Source organism: Vombatus ursinus, unplaced genomic scaffold (genome assembly GCF_900497805.2).
Source record: "Vombatus ursinus unplaced genomic scaffold, bare-nosed wombat genome assembly UNPS02014812.1, whole genome shotgun sequence".
In the NCBI taxonomy this organism is placed as follows: Eukaryota; Metazoa; Chordata; class Mammalia; order Diprotodontia; family Vombatidae; genus Vombatus; species Vombatus ursinus.
In genome coordinates this window covers 96310347-96331027 of record NW_020954590.1, presented here as the reverse complement: position 1 = coordinate 96331027, position 20681 = coordinate 96310347, and the positions used below count along the sequence as shown (strand labels likewise).

At 35.1% G+C, this 20681-nt stretch overlaps 1 protein-coding gene across 3 annotated transcripts in view; it reads left to right on the top strand.

The window, feature by feature from the left end:
* The window catches only part of LOC114053912 (elongin-C), a 34166-nt gene extending 15371 nt beyond the window's left edge, over positions 1-18795 (top strand). For all 3 annotated transcript variants that reach the window (XM_027877041.1, XM_027877042.1, XM_027877040.1), the window contains 3 exons: positions 7209-7267; positions 9965-10108; positions 14521-18795. In XM_027877041.1, the coding sequence (XP_027732842.1) occupies positions 7264-7267; positions 9965-10108; positions 14521-14711 (339 nt within the window). In that variant the 5' untranslated portion in view covers positions 7209-7263 and the 3' untranslated portion in view covers positions 14712-18795. The remainder of the gene's footprint in view (positions 1-7208; positions 7268-9964; positions 10109-14520) is intronic.
* Positions 18796-20681: the final 1886 nt, after the last annotated feature.

Here is a 20681-nt window from a genome sequence, read left to right as displayed (position 1 = left end):
TTCCCTTATAGAGTAGTCTAAAACCTCTTCTGTTTAACATTTAAAGCCCTTCACAACCTGATTCCAGTTTTTCTAGGTTGATTTCACATTATTCCTCTGATGTGCCCGCCTTCTAACCAAACTAGTCTGCTTGTTATTCCGTGTGTGTGTCTGTGTGTACATAAAACACAGCATTCCATCTTTGGTCTCTGGAACTTTTTGCACAAACTATTTCCCATGTACTAGAATGCATTCACTCTTCATTCATACCTCTTAACTTTTCAATCTCTATTCAAAGCTCAGCTAAAGTGTCATTTCTTCCTAATTTTAGGCCTTTCCCAATTTTCCATTCTCTCAGTTTCTCCCCCCTCCCCTTCTGAAATTACTCTATATTTACCTTGTAAAGCGTGTACTTTGTATTTATTTATATATGTATATGTTTTCTCAAAGATCCTTGGGAAAGGTAAAATTTCTTTTTGTATCCCTGGCATCTAGCATACATAGAGTGTGACACATAGTAGGTGCTTACTAAATATTTGTTGTTTGAAAGTGCTGTAAAAAGAGAGCTATATTTCCATATATATGTACATACGTGTGTGTGTGTGTATACACACATATATATATTCATATCTTGGTATGGAGGTTGGAAAATGGCTCTCAGCCTGGCTCAAATTTTTTTTTTGTTGGGGGTGGGTGGGAGAGGAGTAGTGGTAATTAAATACTTAATCTAGTGAAGACAGGATACCAAAAGAAAGAACCCACAAAGATATCTCCATTCTCTGGAAGCTCTAAAGTTCATATATCTACATTTCAGTGTGAGAGAGATTGGAAAGTATCTTGGTATGTCCTCCATTTTACCATTAGGTGGCCATCAAGTTTAGAATAACATTCTAGAAGTTGGGAACTTTGCTTGAAGCTCATCAGTAACTATTGGACTCTGCATTAGGCCATGGGGGACAAAAATGTTTTTCCCTTATGGAGACTTAAAATATAGTTGGGGAGATTGGAATTCCATGGTTAACTTCTTTTAAAAAAGTAAATGAGGGTGTGGTAATTCAGGTTTTTGAAAATCAACAAGTATGAGCATTTCCACAATCACAGAAGAGAAAAAAAATTATACATGAAACCATGATTTCAGTAGTACATTTTAGATTTTTTTTAAAGAAGATAATAAATTTGACATCGTAGATTCAAAGCTTTCCTGTATCTCCTCCTTAGCTTCCTTTCTGTTACCTTCTTTGCTATCTTTTTAAATGCTACAATGACTTTTTTCTTTTTGCATCACTATCACTATTTCTCATATACACACATTTGAAAAACAAAACAAAACCTTCCATATAACATAAGCATAGTAAAGCAAAACAAGGCCATATATTGGTCATGATAAAAAAAAAAAAGTGCGTTTCACTGTGCCCCTTTAGTCAGTACTTCTGTCAGATATGTTCCCTTGGGAACTAAACCCAGGAAATGGCAACACAGATAGTAAACTCAACTATAACACCAAGGACATTCCAATGATAATTATCAAAATATTTTGAAGAATGATTTTTGATATCTTTATCTAAAATTAGTAATATCAGAAAACTCAAGAAATTTCTAGGTATGAATCTAATGAGAAAGAAACTCTACTTGTGAATTCTTAAGTAAAGAGAACTATTAATTTGAGAAATATGTTAAAAATTTAAGTTTCTTATTCCTTTTTTTTTTTTTAAATGGTGAGGCAATTGGGATCAATTGACTTGCCCAGAGTCACACAGCTAGTGAGTGTTTTGTGTCTTGGATCACATTTGAACTTGGGTCCTACTGACTCCAGGGCTGGTGCTCAATCCACTGCACCACCAAGCTGCCCCCCAAATTGTTTATTCCTTCAAGGTTCAGTAGAGTTGTAACATTTCTTCTTAGGAACTGGAATGAGTAAAATAGAAAATTCTTCTCTTCCCCTTCAAATAGATTCTGACCTTCCTTATCCTTCATAATATTAAAGGCAATGCAGTCTATAATGCTTCTTTTGATATCTTTTTTTTAAAAATCTATACCTTAAATGCTATTTATATTATTTTGCTGAAGCTTTTGTTGTTTTTATTAATTTTTAAATGATCTTAAGTTCATGTTTTTAGTCATCTAGAAAATCCAATTATTTAATGATGGAATCTACTTTTTTACTCTAAATCACATTATTAAGCATAGCAAGGAAGGGTAGTAGGATAGCGATCTATTTTTTTATTTTTACAGCTATGTTCTAGCATGTACAACTTTTCATAATTGCTATTGTATGTATGTATAAGTGTTTTTGTACATATGGGTATACTTGCATGTGTAAGTACTTTGTTTCTCCTTTGCTATTTTTTTTAATCTCCTTTGCTCTAATCAGACACTATCTGGTAGGATATTTATTTGTATACGTGTGTCTCCCCTTCATAGATTATAAGTGCCTCAAGACTCCAGTATATGTACTTTTACTTCTACCCAAAGCTAGCACTGTTCTCTGTATATAAGAAGTACAAATAATGTTTTATTTATTAAAGATAGTTCTTACAATACATTTTCCATATATTTTCTTGCTTGATCCTCACCAATAACTTTTGAAATAGGTCGTACACATAGCCTGGTTTTCAGATAAAAAAATTAAAGCTTAGAGAGGTTAAATTCATGAATGTCAGAATGGACACTTGTACGCTTGTATTTTATACTTTTTGTACAGAGGAGGGGAAAAACTTGAATTCAAACTTAAACATTTTTCAGATATTCTAATTTTAACTACTTCCTGGGCTACTGAAATTTGTAACTATTCAAATTTTACTTTAGTTCTATTCTCTCAATTAAAATACATCAAACAGTGGTATTGTTATTAAGTGCAAAGAAACAACTGCTATCATAAGGTGTTTTCAAGGTGTGATTTGGATAGTTGTTTGGTTACCATCTAAGTTAAGTGTAACTTTTTTTTTTTTACCCAAGGGAATTATTCCAGATAACATCATAGATAGAGAGAAAGAAAGGACCTTAGCAGTCATTTAGTATAGATCTTTCATTTTACCAGTTGTGGGAGATGAAGCTCAGAGAGGTCAAGTAATAAATGACAGCTAGGATTTTAATGCAGGATTTCTGCTCAGAATTCAGCATTCTTTGCATTCTGCCTTATTTTTTCTTAGAAAAGTACCCATTTGAAACGTCTAAAATTCTTATTGATATTTGTTATTTTTATATTTTTTGTTTTTACATTATTTTTGTATTCCTCCCCTTGCTCCACTTAGAGTAATCTCTTATTTTAAAAAAAAATGAGGGGGTAGGGAATAGTTTAAATTTTTTGCGGGGGGGGGAGGGCAATTGGGGTTAAGTGACATGCCCAGGGTCACACAGCTAGTAAGTGTCATGTGTTTGGTCTGAGGCCTAATTTGAACTCGGGTCCTCCTGACTTCAGGGCTGATGCTCTATCCACTGCACCACCTAGCTGCCCCTGGAATAGTTTAAATCTTGACTTGAACACTTGATACCTCTATGTCCTTGGGCAAGTCACTTAACTACTCTGAGCCTCAGATTCCCCATCAGTAGTATGAGGGGGTCAGACTTGATACCTGAAATCACTTCCAATTCTAGATTAATCCCATGGACAGTATAGACAGTGTTCTATATCCATAGATCCTCCTCACTACAAAGAAGGGAGGTGAATTTTCATATTTCTTCTTTGGGGCCAAGCTTGCTAACTATAATTGCGGTGTTTGGTTTCAATTCTTGTTGTTCTTTCTTTCCATCAGTGCATATAAGGCTCCCCATCCTCACTATGTGAGACAACTACGTTGTTTTCTGTTTGTATGTTCTTTTAATGTCTTTTATGCTACTTTCACATAAATAATTGTTAATGTGATGCAACCCAATGTGAAAATACTGACTCTGTCTTTCCATTGCCCTTTGGGTTATCAGTGATTTTGAGTCTTCTGAGAGCATGGTACTCTGATTTCCAGCTATGTAACATCACTGGAAAAAATAGGTTTTTGCATCAGGAAGCAGCTTTGGATTATTGAAAAAAGCTGTACAGTTTACCAAGTGCAGTAAATTCTTTTTTCTTCTTCCTGCTCAGTACCAGATTATCATTTATTGTCCACCTGTAGTACGTGATCAAAATTTGTACTGATGCCCATTTAGCTTCCTGTTACGGGACCAGTATGCATTCTTCATTCACTAGGTAGATGAAGTATCATTTGACTATGAATCTTAAGAAGTTCCTGTAGGGATATCAAGGAATTGATGCTATCTACAAACAGTATATGTGCAACCTCACCAAGTTAAATTCTTCCTCATCCTTTAAAGCCTTAACGTATATCTTTTTTCTTCCATAAGTCCTTTCCTGATCTTCCCCCCCCCCCCCCCCCCAAAAACCCCCCCCTCTCGTTTTTGTGTGATACCTGTTCTCCTCTAGTTCAGGAGTGGGGAACCTGCAGCCTCCTCGAGACTACATGTGGCCTTCTAGGTCCTTAGGTATGGCCTTTTGACCAAGTCCAAGTTTTATAGAACAAATCCTTTTATTAAAGGGATTTGTTCTGTGAAGTTTGGATTCAGTGAAATGGCCACACTTAAGGACCTAGAGGGCCACTTGGGGCCTGGCAGTAGGTTCCCCACCTCTGCTCTAGGGGATGAACTCCTTGAAATTAGGGACCTCCCTTTACCTAACTTTGTTTTCCATATCCCAGTGATTTGCACAGTCACTTAGTAAAGTGTTTGTTGATTTGAACAATAAGTCTAATCATTTTGGAACATGGTGAGATTTAATCTATTAAAGCTTCTTAAAAAATATTCTGATAAACTTTGTTGCTTATTATTCAGATAGGGATTCTAGTTTCATTTTCTCCCCCACTTGCTGTGTGACTCTGGGCAAGTTAGTTAAATCAAGAATGAAATTGTACTCTTCTTTCCCTGGCCACCATTTTCTTGTATGTGTTGTCTCCCCCTACTGGAATATAATCTCAGAGACAGTCTTGCATTTGTACCCATATCCCCGGTACTTAGCACAATGCTTGCCACACAACTTTAATGCTTTTCCTTTCTCTCCGTCCTTTCCAACTCTAACATTCTCTTCTTCAATGGTTTATTTACACTTCACTCTTAAAGCAGAGAATTGAAGTCTTTCTGCTTCCTTTGAGATCAAGGGAAAGCCTTGAGAACTATATTGCATGAGTTGTCTTGCTGAAAGAGTGCCAGAGGACATTTTTAGACATTAATTATGCTTTCATGCTTTCTTCAGCAATTTTCAGACATTTATACATGCATATTGTTGTCTCCCCAATTGAAGGTAAGGTACTGTTTCACTTTTGTCTTTGTATCCCCAGCACCTATTACTTGACATGTAATGAGCTATTAATCAAGGATTAAGATGGCATAGTGGATAGAGGGCCCCTTTGTCTTCAAAGCCGGGAAAACCTGGCTTCAAATCTTGCCTCTGACACATACCTACTGTATAACCCTAGGCAGGTCACTTAAGTTCTCAATACACTAGCCAAGTTTAAGACTGTAAGTTGCAAGAAGGTATGGACCTGCTAGGAGGAGTTTCCCTTTCTGGGAGTTCCTATATCAGTGGAATCACAATCTTTATCCCTTATCATTTGGCTCTGAAACATTCATTACTTAGCTGAAAAGGTGAGAGATGGGGAAAATTTCACAAGAAATGGGCAAGATTAGTCCTTTAACCTACTTTTTTTTCTTCTGACATAGGCTCTTTGAGTAAGACCACATGTACGTTCTTTAAATGTTCTTGGTCCTTTCTGCAAACTAGTGTGGTAAAAACTAGAAAACTTGTTTACCCTATAGAAGAAGTTTCCTATAATGCTGTGTAAAGTGATTGTTTTCCATCAAAATTGAAATATTTAGTAGATAGTTTTCCAAAGGAAAACAACAAACAGATAATGTAGGCCCTAATGTCTTAAAGTGGGTTGGGGAGAAAGAAGGAAATTAATCATTTTTGGTTTAAAATTAGAATATTTCACCATTGTAGATTTTTTTATTTTTTTTAACAAATGTGTTTTATCAAGTGACAGTTTTAAAGATTTATTCTTTTGGTGTGTGGCAAATGTCATAACCCCTACCCAAAAAAACCATTTTTGGAGGAAGTATTTGGGAAAACAAGGGGAAAGGATGCTTGATTACATAGTATCTTTACTTTGAGGATCATTTTGCTGTTGCTGTTGTTTTTAGCTTCTGACCTTTTTTCCCCAGATGTTTTTGCTGGACCTTCAGAGGTGCAACCAGTTTTGTAGTACATAGTCCTTCAATGGGACTTTTTAGTGGCTAGTATTATCTACTCCAGAATTATATCTCTATATTTCACACCATTCCCCATCTCTCACGTTTGAGTTGCCATCACCCTAGTTCAAGCCCTGAATCATTGTAATTGCCTCCTAATTAGTCTCCCTGACTACAGTGCTTCTCTTCATCACTCCGTCTTCCACACAACTGTCAGTCTTACTAAAGCACAGATTGACCATATTAATCCCCTATTTAAAAGTCTTAAGTAGCTCCCTATCAATTCTAGAATAAAATACTAATTCCTTAGCCTGACAATTCCAACCTACCTTTCTAGTGTGCGCGCGCACACACACACTCACACTCCAGTTCCCATCACCACCACCACCTCCAGCTTTCTACTTAATCTCTGGGAACAGTAACTCAACTGTTGCTATGATTTCCCTGACCAAAATATTCCTCCCTGGCCATCATCTTTCGATATGTATATATATTGTCTTCTCTTGTTAGAATGTAAGTTCCTTGAGGGAAAGAACCAGCTTGCTTGTTTTATTTGTATCCTTGCCACTTAACACAATTCTGATACATAGTGAGCTTTTAGTAATTTTTTTTAATTCATTCATAGCTTATCTGTGTACATGTTTGTATCTACCAAGTAGAATGTAAACTCCTTTGGGGCAGGGACTGTCTCACTTTCTGCTTTTGTATTCCTAGTATGTTGTACATAGTACATGTTTAATAAATACATGTTCAATTGATTTGATCCTTTTAGTTCAAATTATTTTAGTTAGCTAGATTCTTTCAACTCTAACAATTATCTGACTAGAAATGTCCACCATATTCATAAAGATACCTTCTCAGGTATGCAGAAATGGGATTAGGTAGCCCATATTTCCAAAGTGTGTCTTACGTAATTAGTGGTATTTTAATTCATAATATTAATGATAATTGTAGAAATACTGATCTCAGATATTAACTTTAAAACTCTGGTTTTTCAGGAAGGTGTTTTGTTAAAATTCCTGTGGAAACAAAATATAATTTCATAAGGAAATAATGGGTAAGTTTTTTATAAAGGTAATGAAGCTTTTTAACTCTTAATGATAGCTCATAATAATTCACATTTATATAGTACTTCAAGCTTTACAAAGTATGAGTATAATCTCTTTTCTTTCAGTTTTTTCTTTAAAGTAGATTAAATCAAGTAGGAAGAGTGAGAAGAATAACAGGCCAAAAAAAAAAACTTTTTAAAAGCAGAGTTAACGTTGTTTTTCTACAATCCAGACAGGGTAGATACTTTTTTTTATGAGGACTTTTACAGTACATTATTGGGAAAATATTGGCCTTTTTTGGAATTCATTTACTCAAAAGTTTTTGAATGTTTTGAGTTTTTGGCTTAAAAATAAACGGACGTTCTTTTAACTCTAAGGAGAGAGATTAATGAAATTTTTTTTTCAGGCATGTAGGAATTTGAGCAAGGGCTACTATTAAAAGTATAGAAGTGATTCAAATGTAGCTAAGCACTGGGGGGGGGAGGGAGGGGGATTAAGTGACTTCCCCAGAGTCACACAGCTAGTAAGTGTTGTGTCTGAGGCCAGATTTGAACTCTGGTTCGCCTGACTCCAGGACCAGTGCTCTATCAGCACTGCACAACCTAGCTGCCCCACTAAGCATCTTTTTTGACCTTAGCTCTTAAGTACCCTGACTGAACTAATAAGTGTTAGCATAGTTGAATGAGGATGTTTGCCTCTAGTTACTATAGCTATTTACCTTTGTTTAAACAAAACTTAAAAGTTTTTAATGTTTATTCTTCCACAAATTTTACACACTTCATTTTAAGGCTTCCACCACATTGTGGAAAGAGCATTCTTATCTTAAAGGGCTCTTCCAATTTAGAGGTTTTCTGATTCTAAGTTGTAGGGCTAAGCGACAACTTCAAACAATTTTCTTCCAAAACATTCTTAGCTCTGAAAATAAACATTCTACCATAGTGATTACTTGTATGGTCTGGAATTGCTGCATAACTTTAAGCACTTTTCCCTTGACAAACTAAAATTTAGATCCTCTGTAAACTTAATCATGAAATAATGATTACTAACAATTTTTATCTTTTTTTTTCTTTCCAAGAGTTTAGTGCTAAAAACAGATTTTTCTACAAGTCTGGCTAAATCAAGAGAAATTTAACTACATTATAATCAAGTGCATTTGTAATAGAGCAACCATCAGTTTCACAAATATGTATTTCACACATTTAAAACTGAATGTATCTAAGGCTTTGGTTTCTTTTGTTGGTGGTGGTGGTGTTTTTCTTTTTTTGTCCAGAGCTATGATTTCATTGTTGTAAGTAATTCCTAGTGATTAAACTTCCTCTACCAGTGCAGGTCAGCAACTGTGATTCAGTTTGCAGTTTGAGAAAGTTTTCTGAGGCACTGAGGAGTTAAACTGGCAGAGGTGGGGAACCTGTGACCTTCTAGGTCCTTGGGTTCAGACTGAGTCCGAGATTTACAGAACAAATCCTTTTATTAAGGGGGATTTGTTCTGTGAAAGAGCCATACTTGAGAACCTAGAGGGCCACATGTGGCCTGGAGGCTGCAGCTGCCCCACTCCTGGACTTGCCCAGCTCACACAACCAGTATGTATTTGAGGCTAGCTTGAACTTTGGTATTCCTTAGTTCAAGACTGACCTTCTGTTATACCACACTGCCTCTTGTTTAGGATTAAATAATGTTGGATAAGTTATTTCTTTGAAAGAGTATTGACACTCTGTAAGGTTTAAGTGTGATATAATGGAAAGACTGCCAGATTTGAAGTCAAAGGACCTTCGTGTGACCTTGGGCAAATAACTGCTTTGGGCCTCCATATTTTCATCTGTAAAATGAGGAGGCAGACTCAATGATCTCTTAAGATTTTTTTCTAATTCTAAACCTATGATCCTAATATGGTTGGGAAAATGATAATTTTTCAGGTTCAGGAGTTCAATCTCTGTAAGTGGAATGAAAAATGCCAGCTAATGAAACCTTGGATAGAAAAAAAGTACCCCTGCTTTACCTTCACACATGCCACCCATGGAGTGCCAAACTTGAAGAGGCTTTAACAGGAGTGAAATTATACCAACCCAGTGCTATGTGCCCTTGGGATTAACCAGTTGCCTGATGTTTTTCTGGAAGATGCTTATGTGCCTTTTATAATTTCTATCTATAATATCCTGAGTTAAAGTGCAAATAATGCTGTCTGTGTTTAAAATAGATCATTCTGAAGTTATCATGTTGTTAGACCTTACCTTAAAATGACCAATAGCAAACCTACGTATTAAAACAAGGTTACGAGTCCTAGTTATATATAAGACTTAAAAACAAATAAGCAAGATTATTGGTGTTAACTCTTTCCAGAGAATTTTTTGATTTTGTGAAACCCCCCCCCCAACTTAACACTGTTTATAAGGTACTAATTTGTTTTAATATGTTTTACCTTTGAAAATTTACATTCATTTCATTAACAAACTTTGTAAAAAGAGATGACTTAAGTGGAACATCAATTTTTTAAAATGAAAGGTATTAATATTCCACTATAAATCTATAGGTAGATTTTTCTGTGTAAATTTTTTACAAAATTTCTATAGATATGTCTAGAATGTTGTGCCCCAAATTTCAAATAGTGTTTTAATATTTTTCAAACATTAATGAATAAAATATGACATGTCTTTCAATTTAACAACAATGTAATCATAAAGATATTTTTAACATTGGTTTTATTTTAGATGGAGAAGAGAAAACATATGGTGGGTGTGAGGGACCTGATGCTATGTATGTAAAATTGATATCTTCCGATGGTCATGAATTTATTGTAAAAAGAGAGCATGCTTTAACATCAGGAACAATAAAAGCCATGTTAAGTGGCCCAGGTATGTATAGAAATGTATATTAGCCCTTGATAGTTTTTAAAAAATTTTAATTGTTAACAGAAGTACTGTGTGTATTTGTTTTGTCAGATAATTTGTGAAATTTTTAAATACTGATTTTTTTTTATGTGTGTATACCATCATCAGTATGAATTTTTGTTATTTGGGGATTTTTAAAAAAAGCCCAGTATAAGTTTAAGTTAATTAAAGGAAAGCATTGTATCTATGCTGATCCTCAATTTAAGACTGAATATTCATTTAATTTATTAAGCATTAATTTGCTTATGTAAGACATATTCAAGGCACTGTGTATTATGTGTTGGGGATACAGAGGCAAGATTCAAATGGTTCTTGCCGTCTACGAGTTTACATTCTGCAGGTGGTAGGGGTTATGGTGAGGATGAAGAATAGGGTTGTAGATCATAAGGTAGAAGAAAAGATACACTAATGATCAAATAAAGAAATTTTGGAGTTCGTGAACATGGAAGTGGAACGCTTATAGATATAATGGCACAATCAAGGGTACCACTGGGTGTAACTGAGGTATAGAGAATAAATAGGTCATGGGAAATCAGTAGATTGAGGAACTAGGAACTTAGGTTGATATCTCCTAGTATGAGGGCAGGAGTTGGAGTGGAAAAAGACTATGAGCTTGGTGCTGAACTCTCAAAGTCCATAGGTTACAGCTACTACAACCTGATGGGTGACAAATTTGGATTGAATGCACTACAAAAGAGGAAAGGTTGCTAAGTGATAGTTGTAGAGAGAAAATCTGGAAGTGGTCGTGGGGAGCATAAAGCATTCTGACTTTCCTCGCCCTACCCTCCCTTGACCAGCAAGTTGGTGGGGTATGCATAAAAGTGCAGCTGGTACTGGAAAGGGTGGCCAGTGATGTTTCGTCATCAGGAAGGAGGAGCCTAAAGATAGAGCAAGAGAATATTAAAGGAAAAGGTTTAAGATGAAAGCAAGTTAACTGGAGCAGGCATTCCAGAGAATACAGTGGAAGAAGTGGGTAAATTTGGAGACATTTAGGAGGTAGGGTTGAGAGGGATGGAAGTAAAACAGTGGGTAGTTTGAGTTGAGGAATGAATGGGATTTGTGCAATGACAGCCAAGGGTTCAGAATCATGGGATTAAGAATAGTTTGCTTGTGTGGGAGTGTGCTCACTGAGGGTGGCAGATGATTTATATTGTTCTGTGCCTTCCTTTGCCCATCCTTGTAACCAGTGGTGATAATGTGCATTGTGATGCTCAGGAGGGCCAGTTCACAGCAGGCAAGATCAGAGAAAGGGATAGCTTGGGAGAGGCTAAACATGAGGACCCAGAATGGCTTCCCAAGCACTGAAGAAGGCCTTGGGGCCAAGAAAGAAGCTCGAGGTGGGTGGCTTAGATCTGGGGCTGTTTTCAGAAGCAGGGAGACCAGGATCCAAGGCTCACAGAGGGCTCCTTGGGAAGTCTTGGAGGTGGGATATGAACGATCATCCTTCAAAGGAGCAGGCAGAAGATCAGGTAGCCAACAGTGTCTCAAAAACTTAAGGTAGGGAAAGTTCGGGAGGAGAAAATGGTTTAACAGTGTCAGCGACCGAGGACTGAGAAAAGGCTATTGGATTTAATGATGGATTGTTGGTAATATTGGAACGAGTTCAATTGTGGTGATGTCAGATGCCAGATTGCAAAATGTTGTAGTGGGAGGTAAGGCAATAGATACAACAAATGTAGAACTTTTTTTGGAAGTTTGGCTATAAAAGGGAGGACAGAGATAGGATAGTAGGGGATCAGAGTCAAGTTTTTATTTTGTTTTTATTGTAAGGGACATGGGCATATCTGTGGGCAGCAAAGAACAAGCCAGTGGTTAAAGAGATTGAAGATTGAAGACAGCAGTGAAAAGATGGAAGGGGCAAGCTCCTGGAAGAAACCTGCAGGGATAGGATTAAGGGTGCAAATTAAAAGGGCGGGACTTGGGAAGCACCACCTTTTCCTGTAGGACTGGAACAAAAGAGGAAAAAGTGAGAATGATGTCCAGGAGATTTGAGGCATAGAACTAGGAAGAAGGGCCTAGGTTACTGTTTTACCACCAAGTAGCTGTCTGCCCTTGGGCAAATTACTTAACCTTTCCAAGCCTCAATTTCCTTATAAAACCATCTTTCCCCAGACTTTCTGTAGATTTTTGAGAAAAATAAATGAAACAGTGGGTAATAAAGCAGAATTGTTTATTGAAACAATATACATGAATAAAAATTAATGAAACAATTTAAATGAAAATCTACCCAGCAAGAATTATTAGCCAAATTATTTTATCTAAATGTCACTTTTTTTTCTTTAAAGCAGAGAAGCAAATACAACAACTTCTAGGTCATGTCCTTAGTTTGGAACACATTCAGCCAGCTCTAATTGTATTTTTTATGTATATAATGGTGTAATATCAAAGAAAGATTCAGTTATGTTAGCTGTGCCTTACTTATTGAAGCACAAGATTTTTCAGCATTGAACCACAGTTTTCTGACTCTCAACTGACCAGCAAATTCATTTAACTGGAACATTTAATAACTCATGGGTGTTGGTTGATTTAAGGTCTTCTTACTTAGGAAAAGATTAAGCTAGCTTTGCAAATTAATTTAAAAAAAATACTATTAGATTAATTTGTTTTCTTACCCACAAAATATTCAAGGAACAAATATCTGAATATAAGCCAAACTTCAGTCCTAGTTTCCCTCCAGTTGCCTTGTTTAAAGCTTGAGTGAGGCCTTTAATCGCTATTTTTCAGATGATGCTTCTGGGTTTGTTTGGCATTTTTTTTTTTTTCATTCAAAGAACAAAAGTCTTAGAAGACTATGCAGAAAAAGTGGAGGTTTTGGTTTTTTTGGGGGGGGGGGCGGGGGAAGGACACCAGACAGTTCCTTTAACCAATGCAGATCAGCACCTACTCTGCAATTTAAAGAATCTTTAAAAGTTATCTGGAGTACTGAGAGTTTGTCACTTGTCCGGGATGGGTCAAACAGCCAGTGTCAAAGGCAGTACTTGAATATAGGTCTTTTTGACTTTGAGCCTGGTTCACTGTTCCCTACTACAGTAAATCATTATCTACTGGTCCAGCAAAGGTTATATCTGCCCCAGACATATACTCAAATGACTAGATGAACTTTATGACAATAATGTTAACTTACCCATGATCCATATATCTAGGGTTTAAACTATTGCTATATTTACATATTTATCAAAGATTTAGGTGGTATATTAGGTGCTGACCTTGAAGTCAGGAAGACCTGAGTTCAGATTCTACTTCAGATATTTAGCAGCTATGACCCTAGGCAAATAATGACTTAACTTCTCTTAGTTTGTTTCCTCCTCTGTAAAATGGGAGTAAAATAGGGATAATAATAGCACCCTTTCTAGGGCTGTTGTAAGAACCAAATGAGATAATATATATGTGAAGTACTTTACAAATCTTTTGTTCAATTGTTTGTCAAGTCCAACTCTTTGTGACCCCTTGGGATTATTGTAGTGTCCTGGTCAAGTAGAGCTGAATACCATATTGTTTGTTTGCTGAGCCCTCACCATCCATCAAATTGAACAGTAACTATAGTGGAGAGATTGTAGTGTGCATGTTTTCAAAGATGCAAATAGTAACATTTCCCTTATTTCTCTAAAAAGGTTTACATGCCTCAAGTAGTGAGTATTGACATTGTAGTCCTGAAAATGCTTGTGACGAAAAGCTAAGGTGGTTGGATGGTTTAATCTGGAAAAGAGGAGGCTAATGGGTGACTTTGAAGTGAACTTTATATTTATATGAACAGTACATAGAACAAATGGTTTATGAAGGTATATCACTAAGCATAATTAAATACTTGAACTGAACTACAAAGGAAAGTTTTAGAATTTCATTCCCTAAAAAGAGCTTTAAAAATAAGGTGGCTCAGTGGATAGAGCTCCGGCCTTGGAGTCAGGAGGATCTGAGTTCAAATGTGACTTCAGACACTTGACACTTTCTAGCTGTGTGACCCTGGGCAAGTCACTTAACCTTTATTGCCTCACCAAAAAAAAAAAAGGCAAAAAATAAAAATAAGGTATCTTTATGACTGCTAACCAGTTTATAAAAATGGGATTATAGTTATAAGGCTGAAAAGTATCTAATTCTTAAGATGAGGCATCTGAAGCCCAGAGAAGTTAAATGACCTGCCCAGGGTCACCAAGCTAGTAAAGTGGCAGAGCCTGGATTTGAACCCAGGCTTCCTGGCTCCCAAACCTAGTATTCTTTTCACTGTATACCACCTTGTCCAACCATCCCATTATGTTATACAAACATGGTGGAATATTATCTTTGTGGTCTTGATTACCTTCTCTAGCTTAAATTATGTGAATACTTTAGTTTAATGTTGGCTATCTCTAGGTCTTAACTGTATTATTTTTGTTTTGCAGGTCAGTTTGCTGAAAATGAAACCAATGAAGTTAATTTTAGAGAAATTCCATCACATGTGCTATCAAAAGTATGCATGTATTTTACCTACAAGGTTCGCTACACTAACAGCTCTACAGAGATTCCTGAATTCCCAATTGCACCTGAAATTGCACTGGAATTGCTGATGGCTGCGAACTTCCTAGATTGTTAAATAAAATAAATTATAATAAACTGTTAACTTTTTCAGTATTTAATACCTGTAGTTCAGTTAGTAACTTTTTTCATATAGCATGTTGTGTGTTGGGGGGCGGTGGTGGTTGAGAACTGTAAAGTTCATTGCAAAGCAGATACCTTCAGTCCTTTCTTTTGCATAGCAATCAGAGTTGAAATTTGTTTTGCAACTTAAATAAAATAAGGACATTTTCACTAAATGAGAAATAAACAAATATGCCAATTAGAAGATGGCTATGCCTTATCCTTTAGATGTGATTTTAAATATTAGAACAATGATTATAGTAAGTATTGAAATTTAGGCAAATACTACAGGTTTATATTGGCTAAGTATTTTTAGGGGTTTTGTTTTTTGTTATTTTTGGACTGGTGGGATTAACTTGAACCTACCGTATCATAGCTGTCTAGCATTATTAGTTATGCAACTATTTTGCATTGTCAACTTGTGTTTATAAATATGGCTTGGCCAAAACATTAATTTTTTAATAACTCTTGAATACATAAGAATTGATCTTACGTGTCTTTTGATAAATTGCAGCCGTGTTAGCATATCAAAGTGTATCTGCATATCTGTTTTTGTCATAAAACCTAAGTGGTACTTTTCTTTTAAACCATTATGGAAGATTGTTAGGTTTAGCTTTTGCAGTAGTGAATTTTTAAGAACTTTAGCCAAGCTGTCAATAAGTAACCACTTATTAGATAGCTTTGGTTCTGAAAACTTAGGGATAGTCGTACAATATCCTTTTTGAACAATCCAAAGTACTGTACTTAATCATCTAGCTAAGAAAGCTTTCCTTTTGCAATTTACTTTTCACTTACTACATTAATAAATCATTACTTAAGTGTATTAAAATAAGATCATGGCAAAATTTATCCACCCACCCCCTTCCCCCCCAAAAAAAAACTAGAATTGAACCAAAAAAAGCAATCAAAATAATCTTTATAGGACTTAATATGTGGAATTCATGATAAGAGCCTGGCATAAAGCGCCTTAATGCTTTGTGGATTCAGCTTTATTGATGGTCAGATCATGTCTTCTTTGTATGTAGTGGCTATATAGAGAATTGCTGATATTAAGGAACAAAGCCTATATATTATAACAGGGGTAATGACTACACCAGTGTAATAAGGCTTTTACTTAGTGAAAATGGACATTAGTTTAACCTTTAGGATTATGAAGGACAAATAAAAACTTCAGTCAGGTCTCTCTTTCCTAGGTATGGAGTCAAGAACATGAAGGTTGAGTTTCAGCTTCCTACTTTTCAAATAGCAGAGAATTAGTTATATAAATTTAAATACTGATGACTAGATTCTTTTAATTCACTCCACAAATTACCAAGAAAAAAAATCATCAGCAAACTTAATCATTTTGTTCTTAATCTTGATTGAAAACAGTTGTTACATCTGTTTTAGTAATTCATTAAGACAAACTCTGGTTCATATACACAGTACTGAAGTATTTACTAGTGTTTGCTTATGAAGTGCAGGGATTTTTAATGCTAGATGGTGACAAAAATACCAATTATGTACAGATATGATGATCTTATAGGTCAAGATGGTAACAGAAACTACATTTCTAATGGGCTCTGTCCTAGTAGGTTACCTTTTTAACTCATGGCTACATTTGAACACATCATAAAATACTAAGATTGATGTCCACAGTTTAGTATGGCTAGAATTCAGATAAGGAGAGATTATGTATTTCAAAAGTGGTACTGCATGATAAGTGAGAAAATGCTTACTAAAGAATATGAGATATTTTGTATTACATATGTAGTCTGGGCTTATTTTCAAAAACATTAAATTCCTAGGTTCATGGTTTTAATTTTCACATTAGGCATTTCCAAGCATCATATTCTTGTATACCCAGAATGATTAGATATCACTTATTTGGTTTCATTTAAGAGATTTTAATAGTTTATATCATATTCAAATCTATGATTGTTTCTGAAATTGATACTAGCTTATTTTTGAAATTCCATTTAAAACTCTACCCTAGTCTTTTTTCTACATTGTAGCATTTGCAGCACATAGGATTCTATTATAAATAAAATCCTTTAAAGCAACATCTGCTTATGTTTCATTGTCCCCTGGATGTCTAAATTAAGTATTTTAGTTTGTGAGTTTGGGTGCGTTGTGCACAAATCAGTAATTGAGTGTCACACGGGTGACAATCTCTGAACACCAACACTGTTGAAAAATATAATTTATAAGCAGTTCAACTCAAAGGATAGTGGATAGAGAGCTGATCTCCAAGCCAGAAGACTTAGGTTAAAGACCCACCTTGCACACGTGGCAGCTCTGTGACCTGGGACAAGTTGCAATCTGTCAATACTCTAGGCTATTTTCTTAAGTTGCAGAGAAAGTGCCAGCCTTCACTGGTAGAGGGGAATTTCCTTACCTAGAAGTTTTCTACCAACAAAATTATGTCCAGTCCCTATTGCATCACCTAAACAGCTCATGCTAGTGGATAGACATCAGTCTATCTATGCCCTTAGAACGTATGTATTTTGTCCTGTTAAGCTTTAACTTTATGAAACTGTCTAAAAAGTAATTTTTTTTAATTGATTCTAAGACAGGGAAGGTGAACTATTTACAGAAATTTATGTCCAGAAAGATGTAGGAAATTCTAGAAACTTAATACAGTCTAAGTTAACAGGCTCAAAGTGTTGCATTTAAACTTATACACTGTTAATGAGCTCAAATTGTCCATATCCAATTTTGAAGTTGGAATTGAAAATTTTTAATGCTTGATAATCATTAGAGGGGCAGTTGATTATGGAATTTTATTTGACATATAAATCTAGTTTAATTTTAGACCACACAACTTTGTAACTTGTTAAGACTAAATTAAACTGATTTATAGAAAACCTAATGGTTTGTTAATTTGAACAAATAAAGATTTGGATCATTTGAAAGGTCAAATGATATAGTGTAAAGAACTCTGGAATGAAGTTAGGACTCTAACCTAAGACTTTTTAGGGCCAAGTCAGCTGCATAATGGTTTCTTGACTCGGTAGTGGTATTTGGTAATGTATTAAGGTACCTATGCCCCTTGTAACTTTCTGTTCTCAATGTGGTGATGCCCCTCCCCCACAACCTATGTACCCCATGCGTTTATTTCTTCAGTAAACAAGCCATTAGGTTCAATGTGTGTAAATGTCATGCTATATGTATGTAAATCCAAATTTGTAGTAGTATAATTATTTTTATTCTGATCACTTGAAAGTGGCATAAAGTGGACCTCATTAGTGAAACTTTATGTAGTTAATACACCCTTCTTGCTGCATTTTCATAACTAGACATTAAATTTCGAATGGTCGTTACTAGATATATTAAAGTGTAAAATCCTTAGAACAATTTTGCTTATTGTTTTCCAGTTTCAACTCCATGTGTAACAGTTAACTTCATCCTGTTATCATTAGTCACTGCACTGTAAAGGAATGGTTTGCATGCTCTGTCACACCATTATTTGTAATGTCTGTTCAGCTTTAAACTAATTTTTCCTTTTCAATTTAGTAGCTAATCTTTATGCTTTTGTAACAAATTGGACCGCTTCATTCCCCCCCCCTTTTCTTGTGAGAGCCTGTAGTTGAAAGCAAAAAGATAAAGTGTATACTTGTAGATCCTCACTTCAACCTCCAAACACCTTCTCCTTCCCCTTAATACCACCCCCCCATTAATTGGGAAATATTAAAATGTGCTTAGAAATAGAACCATCTAAATTATCCTACTGTAAGCAAGAGTTTTGTATATTTATCAAAAATAATGTTTATCAGGATTTTCGTTTATAGGGACAAAAAAGCCACAAATACATCTGAATTAGATTTTTTTTCTCCTGAAAAACTTATTATTTGATGACAGCCCATACTAATCTGTGAACTTCTGTTACACTTGACTTAAACATTTTGTATGCTGAAGACCTCTCTATGGCAGGGTGTTAATTCTAAGTTATGATTTATAATTATTTAGAGAAGCTTGTGTGGTTGGTCTGGTTAAGATAGCCAAGAGAAAATTCAAATGCAGGTAACTTTTTATTCAATAAAGATCTTTCAAAACCTTAACAGTTTTAATCAGAGTCTACTTGTATATGTTGGAATAAATGTAGATTCAGTTTGACAAATATTGATCCCCCAATATATGCAAGACACCATTTTAAATACAAGTGTCCTTAAGGAACATAGTGTTAAGTGTATACTGACATATAATTGCCAAACAAGGTGTAGTACATGATAAATGTCAGAAAAGACCTACAGAACTAGTTGCCTCTATCTTAATTAGCAATTTAGATTTTTTTTAAATGCCAGGCCTGTTTGTATTAGCAAGATTGTAATTTCACTAGATCAGCTGTAGACCTCAGTCATTTAATAGTTGTGTGACCCTGGCCAAGTCACTTAACTCCAGTTTGCTTTAATCCACTGGAGAAGGAAATGGCAAACCTTTCCAGTACCTTTGCCAAGAAAACCCCAGGTCCACAGGGTCACGAAGAGTTGTATGCTACTGAACAGCATAAAATGCTGCTTGATGTAAGACTTAAGATATTTTAAATTTGACTTGAAAAGATGGAGGAAATTTTGCATCTTTTTTTTCTTATTGACATCTGTGTTGAGTAATTTAAAGCATTGAGGAAATGAAAATTTTGCAATAATTTTCACAGAACAGCCCATTGAAAATATTTTGAGGATTTATTTTCTTAGAGCAGTCTTTCAAAGTAAACCAATGTTTTCCACATTTTCTTGCTGACAAACTCAGAGAAAAATTACCCAAGATTATCAAATTAAAGTAGGGAGCAAATGTATGAGGTTGGGAGTGTAAAGATTTTTGCTTACTTTCTGTTTTAGTCCAGACCTATCATTTCATTGGTATAAAGAATTCCTGGTGAGGAAACTCCTACTGATGCAGATATATATATATACATATATATATATATATGTATATGTATATATATATAATATATATATAAACAATGCAGAAAGCTTTTTTTTTTTGTTTTAGGGATTTTTAATTTTTATTTTCTGTTCAAATTCCCTCCCTCAAGGCTCTTCCCTATCCATTAAGAAAGCAATATAATACCCATTATACATATGATGTCATGCAAAGTATTTCCATATTAGCCGTGTTGCTACCTCCCAAAAAAAGTAAAAATATGCTTCAATCTGTACTCAGAGTTCATCAGCTGTCTTTAGAGGTGGACAGCATTTTTCATCATGAGTCCTTTCAAATTGTTGATCAAAGTTACTGAGTTTTTTAGGTTTTTATTTTTCTTTTGATGTTTTATTTTTTTCCCAGTTGCATGCAAAAAATTTTTTAAACTCTTTTTTGAGTTCCAAATTCTTTCCCTAGATCATAATTTCTCAACTTTAAGAGTTTTAGCTGCCTGGTGTACTGAGGATACATGATTTGCCCAGGGTTACACAGCCCTATCCATGTCAGAGATGATCATATTTTCTTGACCAAGGCTTTAAAAACAACATCAGGACTGGTACTTCCAAATGGTAATCACCAAATTTTCCAAATGTTATTACCTTGGAATCAGGTATTTATTCAGAACTTGCTAGGTACCAACACAATGCTAGGCACTTAAGATACAAATATGAATAAAACTCCATCTGCTAGCCATCTTTGCAACTCCTCTTTGGGAATTTTCTTTAGAGTTATTGGCACATCCTCAATAGTGGGAAGGCTGTTATCTTTTTTTTCCCCTAACTAGATACTGAAATAATAAGGGTATATTAATATTTGATTAGTTCTGAATTTGTTAGCTTTAAGTATGAAATCAACTAAATTTCTAAAAGCCCAACATATGGCTTATCAGTCTCTCCTACTGGTCCCTTTCATTGATTTTGTACATTGAATCCTGTTTAATATATGTGGTTTCGTATTACATAGTCATAATCTGTGTGTATACCTGTCTTTTTCATTTATTATTGTGTTTCCATATATCTTTATT